Source organism: Merops nubicus, unplaced genomic scaffold, assembly GCF_000691845.1.
Source record: "Merops nubicus isolate BGI_N331 unplaced genomic scaffold, ASM69184v1 scaffold14655, whole genome shotgun sequence".
NCBI lineage: Eukaryota > Metazoa > Chordata > Aves > Coraciiformes > Meropidae > Merops > Merops nubicus.
In genome coordinates, this window is record NW_008607721.1 from 5,307 (window position 1) to 32,494 (window position 27,188).

Consider the following 27,188-nt stretch of genomic DNA (forward strand, 5'->3'; position numbering starts at 1 on the left):
CTTCACAGACACAACAGAATCAGGTGTCTTGTTTCCAAAATGGGCATATAATCTCAGTTGATCTCTACACTGTTCATGTTTTTCACAATGAATAGAAAACAAAGCTATGTAAAAACATGATAATGACAGTAGTAGAGGACAGAGTAGAAGGATTTAGGGAGAGCTTGGGACTGTGTCCCTGTGATCTCTTTAGGGATGTCGGGGTGTAAAGTAAAGAAACCCTCATAGCAGTGTGCTGGTGGGGGTAGGGCCCCTGTGAGACACTGGGCGTACTTTCTGCGTAACATCTTTTGTCACTTGCTGGGAGGACTTGCTGTGCAGGCCAAATAACCGCATTTGTGTGTGTCTCGGCACGACTTGAGGGGTAGCCATTCTACGGCAGCACAAGTGGCACCAGGAGAGCTTCCTGGCATAGCCTTGACTTGAATGTAGATTCAGTAAAAGCTGCAGAGAGAGGGAAATAATTTGTACTGTTACCACTGTGTCCACCATAAGTGTGATCCTGGTAGGATTACTGCAGGAAGACAGCAACGGCAGCAAAATAATCTCTGAAAGGTTGCCTGCTTAGTCAACATGTTTGTACTAGTATAAGCTGCCTGTAGACTGGGCCTAAGAACAGTGTATTTGGCAGTGTTTGGAAGAAAAAGGATGTTCACGTGCATTTTTGATTTTCTGTGCTGCTGGGATTCCTCGTGCCTTCCTTATCTCCCTGGGAGCTGGAGAGTGTGTTCAGTGCTGCAGCCCCTGTCAGAGTCCATCAGCATTGTACAGAGCCTGTCTGGTGACAACCAAAGGGCAACCTTTGGACTCCAGCGTGCTCGAAGGAAAGGTGATCTTTGGAATCCAGCACACTTCAACCAGTAAACGCTGAAAGCTAATACTGCAACATGTCCATAGATTAATGGAGTTCCTGTGCTGTACGTTACAGCTTTTACTTTATTTGGAGCATTCCTTATGGATAATTAAAGTTTATAGAGAAGGGGATTGTAGGAGAACATGCTTTTGATTTGCTATTAACTGCGTTTATCTGAGATCTCAGATTACTTTAGGAGCATCAAAGGAGTCTCTGAGTACAGAGCAGGTTAGAATTACACTATCATTATAGTGAGTAAAATGAGGGTCAGAAAGTTAAGTGATATGGTAAAATTATGGAATGATAGTGTTGTGATACAGCTGTTACACTTAGGAATTATGAAGGCAATGTAATTTTACCTCATTATGGAAATGTTAGATCAAGGAACGGGGCTAGGGAACATGAAGACCAGAATGTACCTCCTATTTCACAGCTTTTGAATGAGGCAAAATTTACAGGAGGGTGTACTGTACTTGTACTTTAAGCACAGCTCTGGAAACAACCACAGAGCTGTCAGGCATAGTCTGGTTGGAAAAAAATACTGTAAAAGGTGGAACAAAGACAGCTTCTGCCATCTAGCCCCAAGAAACATCTCTCTTTGAACATAAAGCACATGAATCTAAGTGATGAAAGATCTGACTTAGTAGTAACAACTGATGTTGCCAAGGCTTAGCAGAAACTGCACCATGCTGAGTCAACAGTTCTTCACGTTGGAGGACCCCTGTTGAATGACAGCAGTATAATGCTATCAGATTTTCACATCTTTTAGATCTGGCATGCTTTGCTCAGAAGTTCAGTGAGCATTGTTTTCTCTTTGAAATTCCTCAGCTGCATGGCTGATGTAGTGTTTGAAAAGTTCCCAGGAAGGCTGTGGGATTTGAAATGTTATCTGTCTACACTTGATTTGAATTAAAAATGGTTGTTTCACTGTGTTTCCAGAGTTTTTATTTTTCTGTTAAGACGCTCTATACGTGCAGTTCTTTAAAAGTTATCTGTATAATATATGGCTAATGCAGGTGCTCTCTACACTTGAAAATAATTTTAAATGATTTTCTTAACCTCTTCCAAATTCAGTACTGCTATTATACCACAATCTATTTTTCAGATAAACAGTATGTATTGAAGAAGCGTGTCAATACCCGTTTGATTTAAGAGGCTAAGTCAAATAATTCAAAGACAGAACTGTAGTGCTTCTCATTATGCATTCTCAGAATTATTTAAATATTAATTATCACTAGTCTCTAGTAAGAGCCTTGTCACATTACTTACTCCACCCATGTGCCATTATGTACTCAGATTTTTACAAATAACTTGGAACTGGGTAAATCCAAGTGGTAAAACCTTTCATACTTGATGAGGAGAGTCAAAGAACACTGCAAAATCCTTAGTTTGCGTTTCTTATTCAGCTTTTCTTAATACAGTCTTCTTTAAACACAGTGATTTGCTAACTATGTTTTGTATGTATTTCAGTCCTATAAGATCATCAATTTTGCTCCGAGTTTGCTGCAAATCATAGTATCAGATCAAGTTGAATTTCCAGTGCGTCAAGCAGGTGAGGTAAATTCTTTGTTTCATTTTCTTTCAGTAGAAGGTCAGTGTCAGTTATTTCACCAGGGTATTGAGCTGTTGGAATGTAAGTAAGTTCACATTTGTTCTGTATGTGGGGATGAGGAGGATCTGTCTTTGCCATTTCTTTCCCACATGAGGGTCAGATAAAACCACAGCGACAGGGTAGAGTCCTTGTGTTTGCAGTGATCCCTACAGGACTGCTGCGCTGCTGGTGCGGAAGAGAATTGTTTCTGCTCAGAGCTGAGTAGCCAGGGAGCCTCAGCTGTGCCTTCTGGTGATGAAGAAATAGTGATGCCAAGATGGGTGGGAATTTAAAAAAAAAAGTGTGTCTCCTTTGAATACATGTTTCTCTGTTTTGAGCCCTTCTGGAAAAATGAAAGCTTCTGAAAAATGAGAAACCCCATAATTCCCTAGGTCAGGGTATCCACATATACTTAGTTGGTATCTCTGGGGTCTGCTCACAAAAGTAGACAGGAAGAAAGGTCACATTGCTGATAGGTTATAAACTTATAGGCTGAGCATGTCTAGAAAGGTTTCCCAACTCTACATGTGTGAATTCAAGTATGAGGGTGCAGTTAACTTTAGGGTATATATTTGTATTAGATCAGATTCTAAATTCTCATAATCTATTTTAATTACTCCTATACAATATTTTCAACAGATACAGAAATTAGTCAGCTTTTTCAATAAACTGATGAGTACTGTGTCGTTCACAGCTCTGTTTTTATTCTATGGAACAGTATTTCCCATAGAAGCACTGTTGGTTTTTTTGTACAGATCCTATTAATCCCCTGAGTGTGTTGGGGCATGCTGACACATGCTGTTTGTCATGCTGGCATTTATTTTTTCAAAGATAATCCAACTTTGAATGGCATTGTTAAACCATTCTGTAGTAAAGTTTGATGCATAATCTAGACTCCATAAGGTCATTTTTATAAATTAATCTCTCATTTTAATATCATTTAGGAAAAAAAAATCTGTAGAACATAATTTTTAAAATTTTTATTCCATTTTTAAATTTTTTTTTAAGGAGTAGGGTTATGAAATAGAGGAGCATGTTTAAATTACATTTGTAAGGCAACAGATTTTTCCGGAAATTTTTTAAAAGCCAAGAATTAGCATGACAAGAAGATGTATGGACAAAGTAAATTAAAGTGTTTGACTGGTCTTTCTAGACCTGTTTCTTGTCTGAATGTTCTGGCACATCATAGACAAAGAACAGTTTTTCCTCTTGCTCCTATAAAATCTTTTGCAAACTTTGTGTTTTTATACTTTGTAATCTGTCAAGCACCAAGAAAACTGTTTGTACCTAAGGAATTCTTGTTTATACTTTAAAACCCCAGCCTAGTAATCAACCAAAATAGTAGAGGGATAAGAGTTTATTAAGAACATTCCTTTAATGTCTTACACCGTGTTTCCTAAAGAATGCCTACAGGCATTTTAGTACTGAGGCATAAACGCTGCATTATTTTCAGTTGAAGATTAACTTTATTTTTCATGTGAGACAGAAGGGAACAATTCCAAAGGATTATGGGAAATCCTAATAGTGAGATAAAGCTTAGGGAATTCACAACAGCCATTTCTGTCTGAATAGAAGGTAGGCCATGTGCCAGTTTCATACTGGGCATTTCCCCAAGCAGAGTGTCCCATCTGCATGCACAATGATTTGTTTACACGAGCTTTCCAAACTTCACTTACTAAGCTTGAGTAGTTGTTTCAGGGATTAATAAAAATGCAGATAAGTACATTTTTGTTTGCTTGTTAGAACGATGGAATATTATGTCCATATGGAAGGCTGCTGTAACATTTGTTGCTGTAATAAAGAATGTACACCAGTAGAAGTTGACTGAATTACTATCTCATTCTGTCTGGGACAAGTTACTTGAGCCTGATCCTGTGTGGAATCATTAAAATACGTTTTCCTGACTCATCTGTGTTTGGTGCCTATAATTGTTACAGAACTCACCTGGTGGTTTTCAGTCGTCTTTTTAACTCTTTGTTCTGCTTTCAGCTGCACTACATGTTGAGCACAGAGGAATGTGGAGATGTGTTAGAATTTAACTATTATTTCCCCAATGTTTATACTTAGCTGCCATTTATCTGAAGAACATGGTGACCCAGTACTGGCCGGACCGTGAGCCGCCCCCTGGAGAAGCAGTGTTCCCCTTCAACATCCACGAAAATGACCGCCAGCAGATCCGGGATAACATTGTGGAGGGAATAATTCGCTCTCCTGACCTAGTGAGGTACTTCATACCCTGCAGAGGCATTTCCATAGCTCAGATTTTCACACCTACCAGTCCAAATGTACTTAATGTGAGAATCTCATTTGCCTGAGAGATGAAGCAAGCACTTGTTTTGAAAATGTAATAATAATCAGTTTTAATATATTTATGTGAGCTTGTTTTTCAGAAAGGTAGTAACCCACCCAAGAGCCCTGTCATGCCGTTTATCTTCTTACAGTGGTGTTTTAAAGTGTCTTCTAACACTTGCTGTAGTGACAGCCTGTCTGTTTGGCTGATTTGGGTTTAAAGGGCTATCTGCAGTACAGAATTAACCTTTCAGAGAAATACTGCCCAAGATTTGTTTCCTTTTTTTTCTAGTAGTGCTTTTCTCAATTACTTCTGCAATTTTTTTCTGTGTAATCCCAGTATTTAGATGTGTATTGGCATCTTTGGTTCTAAGATGTTAAAAGAATGAAGAAATGCTGTTGTCTTTTTTTCTGGAAGAACTGTTAAAATTCACAAACATACTATAGTCTTACGATTGTCACCGCTCTAATAAAAGTGAGACTGGTAGGGTGGAATTAGGCTGTAGTGTACAGAAGTTAATCTTTGAAAAACATATGAAAATTTTCTTTGTGTGTCTTCCTACTCTCCTCCAGATAGGTGCACAAAAATATCTTTTTTTTTTTTCCAGTAGTCGTATCTGAAAGAGGAGAGATTGACTACAGATTGAAATTGGGATTAGAGGAAACACTTCAAAACAAAACAAAACAAAACACAGACAAAAAACCACACCAGAATGCATTAGACTACTATAGCATGGCTATCACTGGAGGTCTTTATGACTAGATTAGAGAAACACCTGCCAGGTGTATATTATATATTTCTCAGAGGTTAAAAAAGTCAAAGAAACTGCTGGAACTAATCTGATGTTGTAATACTGCTATTTTTCACTCTGCTTGTGAGAGTAAGGAGAGGGGAGAAGGAACCAAATTATCAACAAGCAGAAACTGCAAGGACTTGAGGGGGAAGGTAAGTTAATACAAAACTAGAAGGATCATTAGGTGGAAGACCCCTTATTGAACTACTTTGCAATAGTGGCTCTGTGTGTAATGGACTGCAAGAAGATAGCCAAGGAAACTAGATACAGAAGAACCAATATTTTCTGCAGAGTATTTTTTTTTTTCATTATTCCTTGGTGGAGCCCAGACCATTTATTTACATCTTCTAGTTCAGTGCTGCTCAGCTTTTTTAGTCACACTTCCCTTTAGTCAATTCATAATACTGTCTTGCCTCTCTCTTGTGAGTGGAGTCTGGAAGTGTGTGGAGGGAGAGGAATGATAAGATGTTTTTACCTAATTGCCTCTGCCTCATGCTTTGGAAGTTGAGAGAGTGCTGTTCGAGAAGATCCCAGGAAAACTAATTTCATGAGGAGCCTCTGGCTTGGGTCATAACACAGGCCAATATTGTTTAATAACAATGTACAAATCTGTGTTTTTGTGGTTGCTTTCAACCTCATAAAGGTTTAGAAATATAAATGTTTGTTTTCAAAGTACAGAGCTAGCTGGTTTCATGAATAAGTGTTTTCAGATATAGCCTGTTGGGTGTGGAGAGTGAGGAGGAAGGGAGAAAAGTAGCTAAGATGTTCTGAAATTAGTTTATGCCTTGAAGTTAAATCCCCTGAGATTTTTGTTTTCACTTTTCCTCTGCCTCTTCCCAGAACTCTCTCAGTGCTGTCAAATTATGTGTGATGCTTACAATGTAATATGTATATTGTTGCAAATAAACCAATATTTGTGGATCTGTCCTGTTATGTGAAACACTCTGCTGTGATATTATTTATAATGTATTTCTTTTTCCCTCCTGCCATAGAGCCCAGTTGACAATGTGCCTCCGTGCTATCATTAAACATGACTTTCCTGGCCATTGGACAGCTGTGGTAGACAAGATAGGCTACTACCTGCAGTCTCAGAACAGTGGGAGTTGGCTTGGTAGCCTCCTGTGCCTGTATCAGCTGGTGAAGACCTATGAGTAAGTTGATGTCTGTGAGTAGATGAGGAATCATTTCCTTTAGTCTCAGCTGATTACTGAGAATGACGTTCTTAAGAGCACTGGTGTTCTACAGGGAATTAAGATAGAAAAAGGGAATTAATGTTTGTCATATGATTCCTTCCCTGCAAATAAATGAAAACTATTTATAATGTTGATATCATCAGTATAATCTGTATGAATATAGTGATGTGTTTTCTTGAGGCTTTGTACTTGTGGTCTGATTTAACCCAGCTGTGAAAAATTTCTTAAATGTTTGTAAATTCTTTTGTTTTAAAATCTTCTAAATGCCAAGTATATGAATGCAAATTATTTTCTACATGTATTTCCCAAATGCAGTACTGTCGTTGTCATATATTCCTACTGCGTAGTGTTACCTGTACCAACCTCCTGACAGTCTAAATCAACAAAGCATAAATAGGGAGAAGTGTCGTGAGTCTTCTCACTTATTTAAAGCAAAATAATTTACTGATGTTAGAAACACATATAAACCACACAGAAGAAACGTGAATGGAGAAAGGGAGAACCTTTTGCAAACAAAGGAATTGTCTTTTCAATGACTGTTCACTCCTGTTTGTTCAGCACCCAACTTGGGTTTGGCATTGCTATCAATGTCAGAGAAATTCAAGTCCCTGCTTTTGTGAGCTGACAATGCAGTAGTAGAGAACATTAGTTCTTCCTCCCAGTAGCAGCATTTGTAACAGGTAACATTTGCTGGTTTTCATTTATTTATGGGTTAGTGAATTTGCACAAATTGTTGAAGTGGCGTCTAGAGGAGGGGAGAGTGAACGAGTGCTGGATGTTAATTTATTTCTTTTTTTTTTAGGATACAGAAATAAAAATGCTGGTGGGGAATAGACATTAGAATCCTCAGTGTGTAGATCCTAGACCAACATTTTTGTTTCCTTTGCAGATACAAAAAAGCAGAGGAGCGAGATCCTCTCATAGCAGCAATGCAAATATTTTTGCCTCGGATTCAGCAGCAGATGATCCAGCTTCTGCCTGATAACTCGCATTACTCTGTACTGCTTCAGAAACAAATCTTAAAAATCTTCTATGCTCTTGTTCAGGTTGGCATCTGTGTAGAGGAAAACCAAAACTTTCACTTTGCTGGTCACAACAATTCCCTTCAGTACACTCATGGGTGTGATTAAATAAGAATAACAGTTTCAATGGGAAAAGTCACGTGCAATAAACAGCTTTTATAAAAATATGATCTTCATAGGTTTTTCTACTTAAAAACTGGTCACATGGTCCCCCAGATGAAATTTTTAATGAATGTAGGTACTTCTGCATATGCTATCTGTAAGCTTACTGGAGATGTTCCTACTTTTATTAAGTCACACGTAACCTGATATAAACTGTATGGGTATCTAAACTGTGCTGTTTGGCCTTTGAAACTACCAGTAGTGGATATTGTAGTGTAATTGTCAAAGATGCACTTCAGTAGGTGGCATTTCTTACTGTCTTCTGAAGATAATTCTGGCAGAAATTACTTAAGGCACAGGCATTTTACATAGATGAGTTTGACTTTTACAGGGGTGAATTTGGTGAGGAAATACTTCTAGAGAATGAGAAAAAAAAGAAGCTTCTACCTAAGCGGCAGCCACTGAGGATTAAAAAACTAAAATTGTTTGTTATTAGATGGGGGAAGGATTAAAAAGATCCCAAGTTTCTGTTTTACTTTTCAGTAGCTTGGCTCAGTATTGCCACCTTGCTTTGCGTTTTGTAGAGAAGTGAGATTTACTAGATAGTAGCTAGGTACTAATTAGGAGTACATTTCACTTACTAAAATGCTATTGGTTTACCCAAACCCTCTAATATAAACACTGCTGTGATCCCTGAAGGTCAGCTGGGCTCTTGTGAAGAAGAGGAAGAAACAAAGAGAGTTAGCAAAATCTCAGACCAAGGAACTTTACTCCAATAGTATCTGCTCAGAAATTCCTCTGCAAATTGTATCAGGACGGATGCAGTTAGAGTAGTATTGATATCTAACCTAATTAGTTTTAATTTTACTTAAAATCTCATCTTCCTCAGAATATAACTGTTGTAGAAAAGTCTTCTGCATTTTTCAGAGATAATAATTTCATGACTGTGGTTTTTTATTTTTCTTATTTCAGTATGCATTGCCACTCCAGTTGGTCAATAACCAGACCATGACTCAGTGGATGGAGATCTTCCGTACAATCATTGATAGAAATGTCCCTCCAGTAAGTTTCAGCTTTATAAAGACCTCTGACACTTCCTTATTGATGTTGGAGGAACAGTCAGCATGAAGATTTTCTAAGTGTTCTTTTTTTTAAGATGTCATCTGTTTTAGATTCTTGTTCTTGAAATAAGTGCTGCTTCTGACAGAGAAGCAGGATGATCATGTAAGCTGTCAGAATTTCACTGTCTGACGTAGTGATGCCATGTAAACTCCAGTCTGGGGTATTTTGGAAGTTTCCAAATAGTTCAGCCTATTTCTCTCAAACAAGAATAAAAAGCTCATCGCAAACACATAATTTGTCTCCGTTCCTCTTTTTCTTTAATTTGTCCTTTATATTTCTTGAAGAAAATGGTGATTAAATTCTTCCTTGTCTGTATACAAATTAGCAGGTGTTTCCTAATTTTTTTTAGACATTTATTTCACAACCCTAAGATTCCTTTAATAGCTTTTGCATTAATATATGCTCTAGGGTGTATGTATTTGGAGAAGTTAATTTTTAAGCCAAATTGCACACCACTGTGTAGTATTTAAGTATATGTCAGAGTTTCCATTTTTTTAAAATATGCCTTATTTTGAAAATTAAAGTACAGGCATTGTACAGGTATTGCATATGTAGTTATATTGACTAATTAAGATACTTGAAAGTTCTTGAATGTTCTATAGCTGTTAACAGAACCAAAGCTTTAGTTGCTGTGCATTTTTATTAGTTTATTCATCAAGGAATGTCTAAAAGCATCATTTCTCTCAGCAATATACACAGCCAATATAAAATAAATGTGTTTATTTATAGGAGACTTTGCAAGTTGATGAAGATGACAGACCAGAGCTGGTGTGGTGGAAATGCAAGAAATGGGCATTGCATATTGTAGCTCGTCTTTTTGAACGGTAAATGTCTAACAAACTGATGGGAAACTGAAGAGCACTTGAAGTACAGTTAGACAAGACAGTTTAGTCCATCTAATAGTTCATGGTCACCAAAGACATTTTCCTCCTGATGTCCTCTGCCTTGTACTGGCACAGCCATTGGCCTGAGCTCTTAGTGAAATGATTTGACTCTCTTAAGGTGACAAGAAACTAGCCTTACAGAAAAAGTAATTTTTTTAGAAGCTTTTTTTTTTTTTATCTACATCTAGCTGTAAGTGCTTATATTCTCAACTATAAAGACCGGTGAAGACTGAGAAGAAATCCATAAATATGGAAGTCACCGAGTGTGTGACAAAAAGGCAGCTATATTTATTTGACTGTAGTATTGTACCTTATAATCTAAGAAAAAAGGGAAGTGGGGCATTATGTGGGAAGTAAGGGGAAAGGATTCCTTTGGGGATGGAATTCTACTCAGGGTCCTCTGTGATTTAGAAAGTACTGTGTTTTCCTGACACTGTAGACTTCTCACAAGGTAAATTCTTTTTAAAGGTATGGGAGTCCTGGAAATGTAACTAAAGAATACTTTGAATTCTCTGACTTTTTTTTAAAAACCTATGCTGTGGGCATACAACAGGTAAGTACAGTTCATTTGTTTCTCAATTGGATCCTTTTGGCTCAACTGTTGATTTTCAACAGTGTGCTTGTATCGAAGTTCATTTGTTAAACAAACAAGAGCAGAGTCAGGCAGGTTTTCCTTTTAGTGACTGAGAAGTTCCTTTAGAACTCGGTGCCATACAACTGAGATAATAACACAAATTTTCAGCAATTCAAAAAACCCTGCAGGAAAATTCTCAGAAAGGGCGGGTGCTGATAAAATGGTATTATCATCATGCATAAACATTAGAGACAGGGCTGAGAGAAAAAGCTGTTCATGCAAAGGCTTCATGTCATAGAAGGGTGTATTTTCAGGCCAGTCTTTAGACTAAAGTGCTTTTGCTGCAAACAACTTGGGCACAGTAATCCAATGATACTGTTTCATTTCACAATAAAGAAGACACAAGTGATTAGAAGGTGCCTTGAGAACAGCAATGAAATTTACTTTATACCTGGAAATCTTATATTATGAAAATGTAGCGTAAAATCACAGTTTGCCAGGAAATTATTTTTGTTGGGGAATGCTAATTATTTGTGATTAACATGGTGTTGTGGAGAGAGTTCAGTTCTGAGAAAGTTGCACAGAACTAGAGAGGCAATTCCTATCAGAGTTTTCTGTGGTTTTTCTGCCAGCTCAACCCTGGGCCCCTGGGAACATGGGCTTCCAGCGTCTCCCTTATTTGGTGGAATGGTTATAGCAGTTGGGTACCTGAAAGCCCTGAGAGTGCTGGGTCCCAACCAAGCTCAGGTGGTTTTGGCACAGCTCCTGTTTCTCATTCAGCCTGCCATATACTAGATGACTGGAGCGGTAGTTCCCAGGCTTTTGGTCTTGGGTGTCCAGGGTTTAGGGTTACATATTCCAAACAGGCTTCTAAGAAGCTGGGGGGATGCAATATACTCTTCTCATGATTCTGGACTTCTGATTCCCTTTGGCCTGTAAACCTTCAAAAACACCTGGAAATTCTGTTTTTCAAGTGACAAGTGTTTGGATACTGTGTATTTCCAGAACATGTGGTTCTTCAGCGTGCCATGAGGTGAGATATCCCTGAGATGGCATCTGCAGGCTTCTTATAGTTTAAATCTTCAGTGTCTCGTGCAGAGTGCCAGGCTGTTGTTGTCACTTTGAGTCAAATTTAAACTACATTTCAAAATAGCAGGTTTGTCTTCAAACCAAAATTACTTCTTTCCATCCAGTTTGACAACAGTGTATTAATTCTGTGTAAATGCATAAATGTTAAGAACTAAGGAGAGGAATGGTTATAGGAAAGCTGTAAGCATTAAATGAAAAGGGAAATGGTCTAATACTATCTATTCTAAAATCCTTCCAGTGTTTAACTCCTGAGTGGAGAAATAGACTCTGATGAGCAGTTGTCACTTGAAGTACTTGAAGTTTGTCCTCAAGAGATTAGGCTATGTAGCAGAGAGAGCAGGTTCATTTTCAAGAAAAATGGTCGACCTTCTGCACATTTCTTCCTTTTCTGGCTCTTAAATGCTGATTTGTCACATTTCCTTGCAGAGTTAGTAAGAATTCTATTGTGAATATTGTATTACTAAGCCTTCGTTGCTTATTCTGCAGTTAAGTGCTGACATCGTGCTAGAGTCTATATGAGATACAGACAATTCTTGGCCAAGTTGTATAAAAGACTTAAGATCAGACTTAGTACTCCTAATGAAGGATTTGTGCTCAAAGTAAGATTTATTATAATGTTTTGAAGGATTATGAAGTAGAATTGTCCTTCTGAAAACATCTGACTCAGTATTTTGTTATGCATGGCCCTTGATTTTTATTGTTATTCATGTACAAACCAATTCTTTACACTTAGTAACACTTTGTAGCTCATCTGCCATTAGAGCAGGTTAGTGACTTTGTTCAGTAGGGTTTTTTTTACTAGAGCAAGCCTTTATATTAAGGAAACTTTGTGTAGTAGAGTTTGGTAGCATGCTAGCTGATGGTTCCATCAGGTGACTACCTGACAACAGGTAGTCGAAAGTAAGCATTTTGCATCTCTTCTGATTCACAGATTTAGGTGCTAACCTATTTTTCTTTTCTACTTTAGTATTTCTATTCTTATCATTGTTCTTCCAAAGTAATTTTGTCTTCTTTAGGGGCCTGTCTTTAAAAAAAGAACAGAGGCGCCAATGACAAATTTAGAAGGAACCACTTTGAAAATCTCACTGCGCCTCTTCCTCATTTATTCCAAATTTTGCCAAGGCCTCTGTAAACTGTGAGCTTGCAAATATTGAAGTCTTTGGTTTGCAGTCACAAGTGATCACATGGTGGAGCTAGTGGTAAAGGTAGACATGGACATAAGTGCTTGCAGGTTTAGATCCTTAGTATTTAAATGATTTCTGATTTTTGTAGTTTACCTTTGCAGGAAAACTAATTGATCTGTCCATGTACATTCACTGGAGAGGTGAAGTGCATGTCTGTGTATGAGAGAGTTTTCAGTCTTCATTAAAAAATATGAATTTGTCATTTCTTTAGGTTCTTTTAAGAATCTTAGACCAGTACAGGCAAAAAGACTACGTGGCACCACGTGTTCTTCAGCAAACATTAAATTATCTGAACCAAGGGGTTATTCATTCTGTAACATGGAAGCAAATGAAGCCACACATACAGGTCAGTGGATAAAACCCAGTTATAAACCCTGCATGTCAACAGAGTGATTAAACCCCCCCCCCAAACCCCACTGGTGTAGCACTTTTAAAGGTTTCGTTCTTCGATGCAGCAATCAGTCTGGGCAAAACAAGACCACTTCTACACGGATATGGCTGGGTTTTTTTGGTATTATGACTATCTTTTATTGCAGATATTGTTAAATCAATTAAAAATTCTGTTCTGTAAATTCTTATTTAAAGTCTACAAGGCAGTCATAATGCTCTGCCTTTTACTAATTGCTAAAGTTCAGAATTGTCTACGGATTTAGAAATTTGTAATTGATTGTAGTACAAAGATAGTGGGGAAAGAGAACATGAATTATGAGGAACTGGACTCTGTTTTAAGGACACGTTTTATAAGTGAACTAAGAACAAGTGAAAAATAATTTTCATACTTTTATTTTTTCATGTCGTAAGCTCCCCTGGTGTTGTTAGTTAATCCCATGACTGAGGAAGGACTCTGAAATCCATTCTCATGTTAAATGTTGCATTGGTGAGATCCTTCTGCAGAATGCAAAGTTCTGCTGTATACAGACTATGTCCTGAAGTGTATTTTGTGCATGGTGCTGTATTATTATAAAGATAAATTACATAATTACTGTCATCTGGGACTGTTGAAAAAGGGAAGCATCTAGACTTTAAGTTTATTCTTGTTTGCACTGGTTAAAAGAATTTTACTTTTCAGAAAAGTAGGTTTAGTAAATTAGTGCATAGAGGAGGGAAGCTGTACTGTAATTTGATTTTATGTGTGCTTATATGTATTTGACTTCTCTAACGTTAGAGTATAACGGAAGAAGTGATATTCTCTCTAATGTGCTACAAAGATGAGGATGAAGAGCTCTGGCAAGAGGATCCATATGAATATATCCGCATGAAATTTGGTAAATGTCTGTGTTTAGCATTTATTTTTTGCTTTCATCATAACTGTACACTGCAGTTCCAATTAACAGCATGGCCACCATAATGTCTGCGTCTTCATCAGTGTCCTGAACAATAGGAAGAAGAAAATCTGTTTCTTAAATCTTACCAACCTATAGTTAAATGAAGAAGGCAGATCAAGTGAGTTTCGGCCTATTGGCTGGTAGCTTTAAAGTAAATGATTCTCTTAACTTTTTTTTCTGCTTCACATGTGCTCAGTGCAGCCCAAACAGACTGACTTGCTGACATTTTTAGTACTAGTTTCAGCATCCTGAATTGCAGATGTGCCAACTGTCTGCAAGTTCTTGCAGCTCTCATTTTGACCAGAAGAGGCCTGACTTGCTCTTTCCGTATTGAAAATCATTAACGTCTTCAGCATTTATTTTTTGGCAGTTATTATTATTAAATAGTAAGATAATTATATATGTGTATTCTTTCAGAAGACAAGGTAGGAAATCTTGGGAATATCACATAGGACTGTATTATGAATATTATTAAAAGAGTCATGTCATTGCAAAAAGAGAAAGCTACTTCAAAAATATATCTATTTTAGCTGGAAAACTCCTGTAAAACAGGTATCACAGAGTACTGTATCATTTGGGAATTTTTAATGAGTTGATATGGGTTTAGCATATGTGAAAACAATTTAAATGTTCATGGAATAGTTAAAGAAAACTTGGAGAGTTGTTATGCAAAAAAATTAATATACTGCTGATCATGCTTAGAGATATGTTGCTGATTTTTGGTACATGACTTTAGTTCTTTCTGTGCAAGTAGTGAATCCTGATGCTGTATGTAGGTGAGACAGTAAAATATAGATTTAAATTATTTTATATGTTGTGTAAGGTAAAAGAAAATAACAGCATGAAAGTACATTAAATGGAACTTTAGAGTGGTACATTTGGGTTTGGAACAAGAATTCCAGTAGTCTGGTAGTATTTCTTAATTATATTTTATCTTCAGGTTCTTGGAAAAAGTTATTGTGTCATTTTAACCACATTTTAAGATTACCTTCTTAGGTCTTTTTATTTAATTAAATTTGTGTAGGAATGTTTAGATTAGAAAACGTTGGGAAACACAGATTTTTTTTTCAAGTTATAAATTCTATTTTCAATATGATTAAAGGAGGTTTATTTGTAATTAATGAAGCTAAAGAGCTTCAGCTTTCAGCAGATTTAGAACTACTCCAGATCCAAGTAGTTTTGACATATGAAAAGTTTCCCATGAGGTTTTAATAAAATCAAGCCAAAATGTGAACATATGGCATACAGATGTTACTGGAATGTATTGTTGTTCTTCCTATACTGATTTTAATTTTAAAAAGCCAGGATTTTTCATCCCTTAAATACATGGTCTCAAAAGAATTAATGAATAAATAATGCATTTTCAATAAAAGGGTTTATGGGTTGTCAGTAGATTTGGAAGGCAAGAAGTAAATGCTTTCATAAACTATGTGGCTTAAGGTTGAGCTTGATTTTTGAACCATGAAATGAAGACAACCTTGTCAGTAGTCTTGAAGTCACATATTCACTCTGATTTTGTGATATCCCAAAACCAATATGGTTCATAATAATTTTATTATGCCATTCAGAAAAGGATTTTTTTTTTTTTCTGTTCTAATTTGTTAGATGTATTTGAAGATTATGCATCTACTACAACAGCAGCACAGAATCTCCTTTATACTGCTGCAAAAAAGAGGAAAGAGGTATGGAACTAGTGGTTTTTAATTATTTGAAGTTTCCTTACTAATGCCATTTTCCCTTAAATTTGAAGATAAATTTCAAACTAGTCTTGAAAAATCTACTTGCTAGTATATAGTCAAATGCTTTGCTGGCTGAGTGCTAGCACTTTGGGGAGAATTAAAATACATGTTTGTATGAATGAATGAATAAATAAATAAATAAGTTGATTCCTCTTGCAGCTTTAAAATTAACCTGCTAGATACGAACTGAGTTGGAATAGAAGTACTGTTATTTTCCCAAGGTTACAAACAGCCTCTGTCATGTTCTGAGCTTCCCAAACCATAGCAGGGGCAAAAGTGAACCTGATCTTTATTAATTTTCACTGATGCTATTTAAAATCCTGTTGACAGCAATGAAGTTGGCAAGAATGAAACCTATTTCATACATCTCCTCTTTAAACAAGGACATAACTTTTCTTTAGATCTTAATATACTTGCGGTGGTCTGTGCAAAAGTACTCAGCCAGCCCTGGAGAGCCTGTCAGTTTGCTAAAATTGTGGGCTTTTTTCTGGGTACCATTTTAACATCTATTAAATGTGGAGCCCTGTTTCCAGATAGGTTTTCAGAGAAGAGCATAGTCTTTACATCAGGTGGAATAGCCTATGACCTTTCTGCTTCTTTATTGTCAAAATGGTCCTTGGCCACTGACTTTCTCATTTTCAGAATTTGTACTGATACTGCTGAAATGTTGTAATATCTAAAAAGCACATCTAAAAGGTGTGGAAATGTCATTAAACAATTGTTTTTGCCAAGAAACCGTTCTAAGTCTAGTCAACTTTAGAAGTTACTGCCAAAATCAACAGATTAAAATAAATTTATGTTTTTGTCCAAGTTGTTCTTGAATGTGTGTATGTTCATACATATATGTACACACGTGTGTGTATTTATATATGTGTGAAACAAGCCAAAAGAGAAGTAAAGGGGAAAACTGGATGAGGTACTGTTTGAGCCTCTTGCCTTTTCATCACCTTTTTTTTGATTTGCCTCAAGACAACAACAAAAAACCACTTTGTTTAGTATCACTAATGTGAATTTTTGAGGAGATTAGTTTTGACAAGTATGGTTGAAAAGTTGAAAAAGGAACGTTCAGAATTTTGACTATGGAAAGATGCTACACATAGCACCTTACAGTTGCACTGGCCAAGGTAAAATTTCTACTTAAAAATGTGATATGAATTTTTGAACTTAAGGAATGCTATTAAAATAATTGGACAGAAGGAGACTGAGTGTTTTCTGTCTTGCATAGGTATTACCAAAAATGATGGCATATTGTTACCAGATTCTGACAGAGCCAAACATTGATCCAAGGAAAAAAGATGGAGCTCTGCATGTTATAGGATCCCTAGCAGATATCTTACTGAAGGTAAGTAGGTAAAGAAGTGAAAAAGATCTGTAATTCTTATCAACTGCCATTTCCAATAAAAAGTCTTTGCTTATAGAGTATGGCTAGCTCTTAGCTATATTTATAAAGTCTTTAGAGAGGTTGCACTGTGCAATAAGAATCTGAGGGTTTGTTTCTTTAAATATATTCACAATATATTTCCTGGGTTTATATTCCCATTTTACACACAGATTTTTCTTCTCAGATTTCTCCAAAGCTCTGTTTGTTTGCTCCAGAACAGTCCCTTGGTCCTCTCCTGCTTTACTAGTAAAATACCAGGGTGTTTAAAAAGCAAACATGCATTCCATCAATAACATGGGGTATGATTCTTTAGCAAACCCCCAACAGCCTGTGCTGTTGTGGGCTTCTTCTCCAGAAAAAATATTTACTTAACATGTTGCAGGAATGTTTTGTCTAGCTTTCCAGCCTTCTTACTCTGCAATGTGTGCTCTAAGTCTTATTTCATCAGCCAGATGGGAGTTTGAAAAATAACGAGAAAGAGCACACTGTTTCTGTCCTTCCTCTATTTGTTATGGACAGTATCTTCAGAATTTTGAGTATTTTTCTGGAATTTGAATATACATCTAATCCACACTGTTGCTCTTTAATGGTTTTGATCAGTTTCCCCTACACTTCTGTAGACAGTGGAGCCCAAGGTGTGCTCTCTCTCCATGTCATAGAATCCCTTTGGTTGGAAAAGCCCTTTAAGATCATTGAGTCCAACCATTAACTTAACTCCAAATCCACTTCTAAGCTGTATCCCCAAGCACCACACCTACACGGCTTTTAAACAAATCCAGGGATGGTGACTCAACCACCTCTCTGGGCAGCTTGTTCCAGTGCCTGACAGCCCTTCCAGTGAAAAGGTTGTTTCTAATGTCCAGTCTAAACCTCCCCTGCTGCAGCTTGAGGCCATTCCCTCTTGTTCCATCACTAGTTACTTGTGAGAAGAGACCAGTGCCTACCTCTCCACAACATCCTTTCATGAAGTTGTAGAGAGCAATAAGGTCTCCCCTTAGTTTCCTTTTCTCCAGACTAAACAGCCCCAGTTCCCTCAAGCGGTGCTATAAGACTTGTTCTGTAGACCCTTCACCAGCTTCGTTGCCCTTCTTTGGATATGCTCCAGCACCTTGATGTCTTTCTCGTATTGAGGTGGCCAAAACTGAACACAGTAGTTGAGGTGTGGCCTCACCAATGCCGAGTACAGAGGGCCAGTCCCTCTCTGGTCCTGCTGGCCACACTGTTTCTAATACAAGCCAGGAAGCCGTTGGCCTCCTTGGCCAGCTGGGCACACTGCTGTCTCGTACTCAGCTGCTTGCCAGTCAGTGCCCCCAGGTCCCTTTCTTCTGAGCAGCTTTCCAGCCACTCTTCCCCAAGCCTGTAGTATTGCCTGGGGTTGTTGTGGCCCAAGTGCAGGACCCAGCGCTTGGTTTTGTTGAACCTCATACAGTTGATCATAGCCCATTGAACCAGTCTGTCCAAGTCTCTCTGTAGAGCCTCCTTACCCTCAGGCAGATCAAGACTCCCACCTAAATTGGTGTGCTCTGCAAATAGAAAGTTGGAAAAGTCACAGAAACAAAAATTGCAAAATGTTAGAAGTAACTGCAAAAAAGTTGCCACTTCTTGCGTGAGAATGGTGGCCCTATGCTGAAGGCTACATTTTAAATGTAATTTATTTTATTTTATGTGAGTTGTCTTTGTGCAGAATGCATTTTCATGTTACAAACAACATCTTACCAACATTTACCATCTATTTTTTACCAATGTACCAGTCCGTGATCTGATCTGGAATCCTGAAACACCAGTAACTCTTGCAGAATTTTGGCAGATTATGTTGGATTATAAATGCTCACCCTCATAGAGTGTGACAGTGAAGGAGGAAGACATTGTTCGTTTTATGAGGGGACTGTCGTATTGACTGGGGGTTTCTAAACCAACTTGCCTCTGTCCTGAGGAAAAGAAAAAGAAGGGTTTATTCCAGTGTACAGATTGTTAGGAGCTTGTGGACACAATGACCTTGCTTTAGCCACCTGGCTCTCCACAGCAGCTCTAGTTTAATGCGTGCAAACCTCTGACCTGTGTGCACAAGCAAAAATTCTTTTTCCTTCTCTCTTTTTTTTTTCTTTTTTTTTTCTCAGTTCTTCATCTGCCTCTCTGAAGGCTCGGGAAACAGTGTGGGAAAAAATGATTTTATCCACTGGTGAAGCAGAAGTGTGATGACCTGAGATGCATTTTGTATTGAATGTCCCCTTTCACCATCTTCCTATCTTAGCCACTGAATCACTCCTTTAGGTGCTAACATAGTCCCCAGCATGTATCTTTTCTACTATCCTGAGGTTACAGGTGCTAGGGAAGTTCTAAGTCTATACTGGTGGTCCTGACTTCCTTTGAATATCTTGGGATTTGCCAAGGTTGCAATGAAGGATAATTGTCATCAAATATCCTTCTCCAAACAAGGAGATTTCAGTCATAAATGAATTATCTTAGTCCATTAATAAACACAAAAAAGGATGGGAGTTATTGTAGTGGTGTGTAAAATAATTAGTTTTGATGATTAGGTCATTTGAAACTCAGATTTGTTTCATACTTTATATTTATCTTCAGGCATCTATGTACTCCTTTGGAGGAAGAATGGAGGTGCTAGGTTATTGTTCCTAATAAATTTTTAAGAAAAATCTACTGGAATCAATTTCCTTAAAGAAAATGAGAACTCCAGTTTACAGTATTGTAATGAATATTACAGAGTTGAATATGTACAGTTCTTTTACTTATCTGGCTTTGAACTTGCTGTGCTTATGAGCCTTGTTCAGTTCAAGGGACAAGGTCCAGATCTTTTTGTGAGAGAATGCTTTTATTTCATAGACAAATCATTATATTTCCCATGCTTGATAGCTGAAATGCATTACTGGCTAGAATGAAGTATGTAAAATGAACGGTCTCCAAAATTGATTTTTATTTACACCAACAGAAGAGTGTCTTCAAGGATCAAATGGAGCTGATGTTACAGAATCATGTATTTCCATTGTTCATGTCCAACCTGGGGTACCTCAGAGCTAGAGTAAGTTAACCAGTTACATCCATTTCTGTATTTGCCATGATTCTTTCCTTTATAGTTTGAATTTATTCTGAATGTTAATGAAAGAAATAAAGCAAATAAGTAGTAAAATTTCAAATAATGATCTTGTACAGTAATTTTTCAACATTTTTATTTAAAAAATTATTTGTCAATTAAATTAATTGGTGAAAAAAGTGTGATTTTTGATCAGACTGGAGAATTTGAGTGGTGATTGTGACTCTTTTGTGACCATTTTTCATTAGCTGATCTGAATAACTAGAGGATTTGGATGGCTGTGAAGAGTAGGTAGGATTTCCACAGAGTGGACAGTGTCACTTTGAGTGTGGCTTGAAGAAGATCCCTGAGTGTCCATGTCAGTCATAAACAGTTAAATTTCTTTAATTTCTGTTCTGGATTTTTTCTCCCAGAAGGACCAAAACTATGAAAGCTGATTGTGTGCTTGATGAATCTATTGAAATTTGGAAAAAGAAAATAAAGAACTGCTTGACTGAAAAACTGTTACATTTACTGTATGAATACACCATAATTAAGAAGAAAAGAAAAAAGCAATTCATTCAGAGAGAGAGAGAGTTAACACTGAATCAGTTAAAAAATGCTAGAAATTTTGCAGTAGTCCCCAACTTTCTTTTCTTTTTGCCATGCAGTCCTGTTGGGTGCTTCATTCATTCAGTGCTTTAAAATTTCACAATGAGCTAAACTTGAGGAATGCAGTAGAGCTGGCAAAGAAGAGCCTGATTGATGATAAGGAAATGCCTGTCAAAGTAGAAGCAGCCATAGCTCTTCAGACATTAATAAGCAACCAAGAGCAAGGTATGCTACAGTGATTCATCAGTATACACTGATTTTAATTATTTTTTTTTTTTGGTAGAGATGTGGAGATTGGTTCAGATTTATTAAAACATAACTACCATTTAAAGACATAGATTTCAGAACATTTCATGGTGTTTAGACAGCTTCACTTGCTCATTAATTACTCTTACTGTATACATCTCAGAATTCTGACTTCAAGTTTTTGTGGTAGATCTCTACACAAAATAAGATAGAATGAAGATATTTCTGTTAATAAAGTAACTAGCATCTGTCTTTGTGTTTTTTTTTAGTGAAGTGAAATAGTGTGTATGTCTAAGAAGGAATGCGGCATATATACAAGGGCACGTATTCCCCCAAAAGAGTAAATTTTTGTTGTAGATGGTGTTTCAGTATTGAATGTGGTAAATGTACAATTTATTTACTTTGTTACTCCGTTAGTTATAGGCTATAAAAGTGCCTTGGGTAGGTTTTTTTGCCTTTTAAATTTTTTTACTGTAGTAGCTTAAAAAAAATATTTTGTTCAAGAGTCATTTACCTAGTGGGTATGAGATGCTACATTTGTGTTTATGGATAACTGATTTCACCTAGTTTCAATTGTTTGGGGTTTTTTTTAGCCAAGGAATATGTGAAGCCTTATGTGAGGCCAGTTATGCAAGAGCTCTTACACATTGTTAGAGAGACAGAAAACGATGATCTTACTAATGTAATCCAGAAGATGATCTGTGAGTACAGTCAAGAAGTTGCTACTATCGCCATTGACATGACTCAACACCTGGTAAGAGATAACAGTAAAGTAACAGTCCAGTCAGAAACACGTGCCTAGTTTGGTAAACATTGAATGAACTTTGTCTGAAATGCATGCTGTTTAAAGTAATCTTTATAAAGGTCCACCTGTGTTCACAATATTTTTTTTTCCCAGTATGAAGCATGTTTAAAACTGTAGGTTTTTCAAAGATACTAAATTTTGCTACTGGTTTTAATGAGCCAGGGTCTAATTATTTAACATTTCAAATGACTTAACATAGCTAGACTTCTTAAAAAAAGAGTTTTTAATTTTCTGTATTCTCCTTTCAAAAGTAAAGAGCATATTTTTTCAGCACTGACAGCTCTTACAGATAAGGCATTGCTGCTGTTGCATTAGCTGTCTTGGGGTTTGCATGACAAATTAGAAATGTGGGTTTGCTCTTGAATGTCAAGTTGGTTGTTTTTTTTCATAGGCTGAAATATTTGGTAAAGTACTCCAGAGTGAGGAATATGAGGAAGTAGAGGACAAAACAGTTATGGCCATGGGCATCCTGCACACAATTGACACCATCCTGACAGTTGTGGAAGATCACAAGGAGGTGAGATCTTTTCTTTTGTATGTCTTTTCTCCTGCTGTTCCCTCATGCCTTTCATTCATGGCAACAAGCATTCCTGTGCTTGTTGCATCACTTGAGTTGACATGAATATGCATTCACTATAGCAGGTTGATGAATTAGTACCAAGTGATTGCTGACAAATTTGAGTTTAAAGCCCAGTTTACTTTTGTGATTTCATAATTGTTTAGCTCTCAACTTCAAGAGGAATTTATATCCTGAGGGTAAAATCCTTAGTCCTTATTCTGGTAAACACTTCCTCCAATAACTGTATGACAGACTGTTAAAATAGATTGAAGCGAGAAATATTTTGCATAAGGCTGATTTTTACAGTGATGAGTCATATTTTGTTCGTTATTCATAAATTTCTTGGATAGAATTCCTAGGAACTTGTCTCCCAGTGGTGGTGCAACATAAGTCTACATTTCAAATGTTCAGGGAAGAAAGAGATCCTTCTGCTGGTACCACCTGGGCTGACTGAGGTAGGAAGGGGCTCAGTGGCTGATCAGAGAGACTAAGTCAGTCAGTAACTTCAAGCTCAGTTGGCATAAAAGTGCTTTGCCTTAGGTTTGGCTTCCTTGATTTGCAGTGAGAATGTTTCATTGCAAGTGCAGAATCTTTTTATGGAGCTTATAATTTTAAGTATAGATTAATTCAAATGCTAATTATTTTTTTCTAAGATTATTGTGTTCCTTTGGATTTAAAAACATCTTTTATTCCTTTACAAGGACCTCTGCCATGTTTTGAAAGCTACAATGAAATCTGGTAGCTAAACTGAGCATCGAGAATGGTAGTCTGAAAGGAATCTTCAGCTTTTAGCCTAGGAAAATGTTTGAGATTGAGGCATTTTTGGTATAAGCTTAGCAGCTTATTTTTCTGTTTTGTGAAGCACAAACTAAAATGTTATGCAGAGTGCTGTTCATCCCAGGATCTTAAATAATTTTGGAAGTGATATAAATGATATAGAAATGATACATGAGGCTGAAAACTCCTTAGAAATTCCTTTTCCTTCCACCATTGTGGAGAGAGTTTAAGGGATGGTAACTTCTGAGTCAAGTATCTGAAGGTAAGTGCATGAATCCATGGCCACATAATTAACCTTTTTGCTAGACCAAGCCCAGAAAGCCTGACATCTGCAAGCTTACGTCTATAATGAATGACCTGTGGTAATAACATGAAATGTCTGTATTTGCTGGTTTTAATTGGTCTTAGAATGTGGCCGTATAGTTCTTGGAATTTAGCCTACTTTATAAATGTAGTTTTTCTGTCCAGTGTGGCAAAGCTGAATCCTGACTTCACCACGGTTGAATGCTCCCAGTTTCTGCACATGTTCCCCTTGCCGAGCCTAGTCTGGGAAGCTCTCCAGAGACCTTAGGCAAATGCATCTCTTCCTTTCTTCCTTTTAGCCCATTCTACTTCAAAGGTTTTAGACAGAGGCTTTATCTCAAACACTTTGAGTGCAGTTTTACTTTATATCCAGGCAGGACAACAGATAGAGTTTTAGATAGGATCTGCAGAAAAACCATAAAGCAAGATTTATTTTTTTTTTAAATAGAGAAAAATTCTGTGACAGGTTTTAAAGCAATACTGTTTATTGAAAATTTGAGTACTTTCATCACTGAGAGCTTATTTTGTAACATTGTGATGGTTAATGCAACATTTAAAAAGTTATAAAAGCCTTTTTACTTTGAAGAACTTCTCAAACTGAATTAGTCAAATACATTGATTAAATTATTTCTAAGTTTTTAAATAAACTTCTTTATATTTTTATTTCAGATAACTCAACAACTTGAGAGCATTTGTTTACAGATCATTGGCCTTGTTTTACAGAAACACGTTATAGGTATGTTTTGGAGATAACTTAATTATTGCAAATAAAACTATCATCCTGAAGAGAGCTTAATCTTTATTTGCATGTATGTGCTTCTTTAAAGAAAAAAAAGTTACTTTTCAGTTACAATTTGTTTCTCCTGATCTCCTCTTATACGTTAGTCAGGCTGGTTATTGCATTTTGGAGGTCAGACTCAAAACCAGGAGATGCAGTTCTGATAATAGTTTTAGCTAGCTGTGTTAAAGTACAATGTCTACAATTACATTAGTATTTTATGGACATGTTCTGCAATTAAATTAGTGCTTTATCAGTACCGTGCAGTAAAGAGCTGCATAGTTTTGTGACAAGGCCTTTAAGAAAAAACAAAGGTTGAGAAAATAAAAGTATTTTTCAGTAAAACATTTAGAAGCAATGTCTTTGATGTGCTGGTAATATAGTTTTCTAGTGTGTATTTTTAATGAAAAAGTATGCATGTTGTTGTAAATATAACCAATGTAAAGCCCATCTAAAAGTCTTCCAATTTGTGTTCTTTTTCTATGTGTTCTTTTAGTTATTCATTGCTCTCTTCTATTATGTGACTCCAGGCTTGACTTTACATTTCAAGGTATTTGCAAGCTCAATTTATTTTTTAAAGGACCCTTCTTCAAATTGTTTCTTCTTTCCAGAGTTTTATGAAGAAATACTCTCCTTGGCCTACAGCTTGACGTGCCAGATGATTTCACCTCAAATGTGGCAGCTTTTAGGTGTTCTATATGAGGTTTTCCAGCAGGATTGCTTTGAATACTTTGCAGGTATGATCACTTCTAGTCTATTGACAGTTCCACGGTGTGGGAATTCATCTCTAAAACCCACCTTAATAAGGGTTGCTTCCATTTAGTGTCTTAGTTTAAAATGATTGTGTATTTGAGTCATGCCCTGACCATCTGTTTAGTGTGGGAGTGCAACAGGAGCATATTAAGCAGGAAAAGGATGTTCAGATCTCTCGGTGTGATCCATTATTGTAGGAGGGCCTGCACTCAAGGGAGCTAAAATATACGAAGTTAATGTGAAATTCCAAATTAATTAATTGAAATGTCCTGTTCTAGTTCCTGTTCTGAGAATGTAGCCTGCAAAGTGCACTTCATGAACAATTCTGCTAGAGTAAACTGCTGCAGAGTTTGAATTTCCAACCAAATCCAAGAATCTGAGCTAATGAATCCAATTATAGGATTACAGCCTCACTGTTTAGCACTTGCATGGATTATTTTGTAAATTTTTTTTCTTCTGCTCTCCCTGTTCTGCAGATATGATGCCTCTCTTGCATAATTATGTGACCATTGACACTGATACTTTACTGTCTAACCCAAAGCATTTAGAAATAATTTATGCTATGTGTAAAAAGGTAAGGCTTCTGATTTTGACTGTTGTGCTTATCACTGTTACTTAAAAATCAGATTAGCAGGGTGGCCTGAACATGCCAGGTGGTGGCCAGGTGTTTCAGAACAAAGTGAAGTTCAGTCTCAGCTCAGTTCTGAGTACACATAGCACCTTCACACTTTTTAAATGACATGCTTTTTAACAAATCACATGCACAAATCTGTGTGGGAGAAGTTGCTGTTTGTCTTGCCTCTCTTCTATGAACAGCTATTTTGGTAAGTAGAGGAATTAATGAAGCCTGATTTCCTTGGGTTATGTGTCTTGCAGTTGGATTCTCTACTTGTGAGCTAAGGTGTGAACTCATTTCAAGTTCATCCTACATTTATAATGTTTCTCTTCTATGCTGTTTCTCTCATGTATAATAAAATATGAGATCACGCTGCAGCCTTTCTCTGATTTTGGGCATAAGGGAGTGTTCAGCATCTAGCTACCTATGTATTTTTAAGAAACTTAACATAAATTGAATGTGTTTGGGAATTCTGGTTCATTGTCAGGTTGGATTGGCACCATAGGATTGAAATGTACTGAGAAGAAGCCATCAGTTTCAAATATATGTGCATACACATAGAGTGGTTGCATACATCTTGGTTTTAATCAGAAACTAGGCTAGAGATAGGACTTCAATTTGCCAGGCTGCCAGTGTCTATCAGAATTGAAATAAAAAACCAAAACCATAATATGGAAAAAACATCAGTGGTTCTTGCAAGTAACACTTCCTTTAAAAAAGGGAAGATGGTAACATACAACGAATACTAACATTCATAAAGAGCTATAGTAGTTTTCTTCTAATTTTTTAATCCATATTTAGCCTCTTAACCTTATGTCCTGTAGAGATGATTTTTATTTGTCTTGATTCCTCACAAAATATACCATGAATAATGTATAGGCAGTGTAGAAGTTTTTTGATGTATGCAGGTACAGGAGCGCTTGCTTCCAAAGTTGTCAGTGATTAATACTGATAAGCTAAATTGTCATTTTGGTTGTTAGGTACTAACAGGAGATGCAGGAGAAGATGCAGAGTGCCATGCAGCCAAGCTCCTAGAAGTAATTGTTCTTCAATGCAAAGGACGGGGTATTGACCAGGTGGTAAATATGCAATGGGTTTTATTTTTACCAGTTTCCAGAGATACATGTATGATTCCTGAGAAAAGCAGTTGGAATTAGAGAATCTGAGGGAAGAGTAAAGTGTAGGAGTGGGGAGAAATACAAGAAGAGATAAATGAGTTCAGGCAGATTTGTAAGGTTCTTTTTTTTCTTTTTTTTTTCCCCTTGAGATTAGAGGTTAGTGGATATGACTGGGAAATGGATATGGACCAAATGATAAGGATACAGTATGTGGTGCAGGATTGTCTTTTTTGCCTTTCTTCAGCAAGATTTCCCTTTTGATGCAAAACACATACTGTTAAAACTGTTATAGCTGAGAAGTTAACTGTACACATCCAACTACTAAAGCTGTTTCTCCAAGCAATATGAACTTGGTCCTTTTTAGTATTTTGAATTATGCACTGCATTTGGAATTGAATAATTTTTAGTGTGGCTTGATTGTGATTGCTGGTGTTGTGGTTTGAGGCTTGGA

The 27,188-nt window shown here is 36.9% G+C and overlaps 1 protein-coding gene across 1 annotated transcript; it reads left to right on the forward strand.

The window, feature by feature from the left end:
* On the forward strand, positions 1–26,698 carry IPO8 (importin 8; the record flags this gene model as incomplete). The annotated part of the gene is made up of 20 exons (XM_008940043.1): positions 1–23; positions 2,324–2,405; positions 4,512–4,668; positions 6,520–6,678; positions 7,610–7,766; positions 8,817–8,906; positions 9,696–9,790; positions 10,319–10,403; positions 12,909–13,043; positions 13,863–13,962; positions 15,628–15,704; positions 16,987–17,103; positions 20,090–20,179; positions 20,842–21,007; positions 21,622–21,782; positions 22,225–22,350; positions 24,142–24,208; positions 24,862–24,987; positions 25,480–25,577; positions 26,600–26,698. Coding segments are annotated over 20 exons (2,210 nt in total), but the record flags the coding sequence as incomplete, so codon positions are not given.
* Positions 26,699–27,188: the final 490 nt, after the last annotated feature.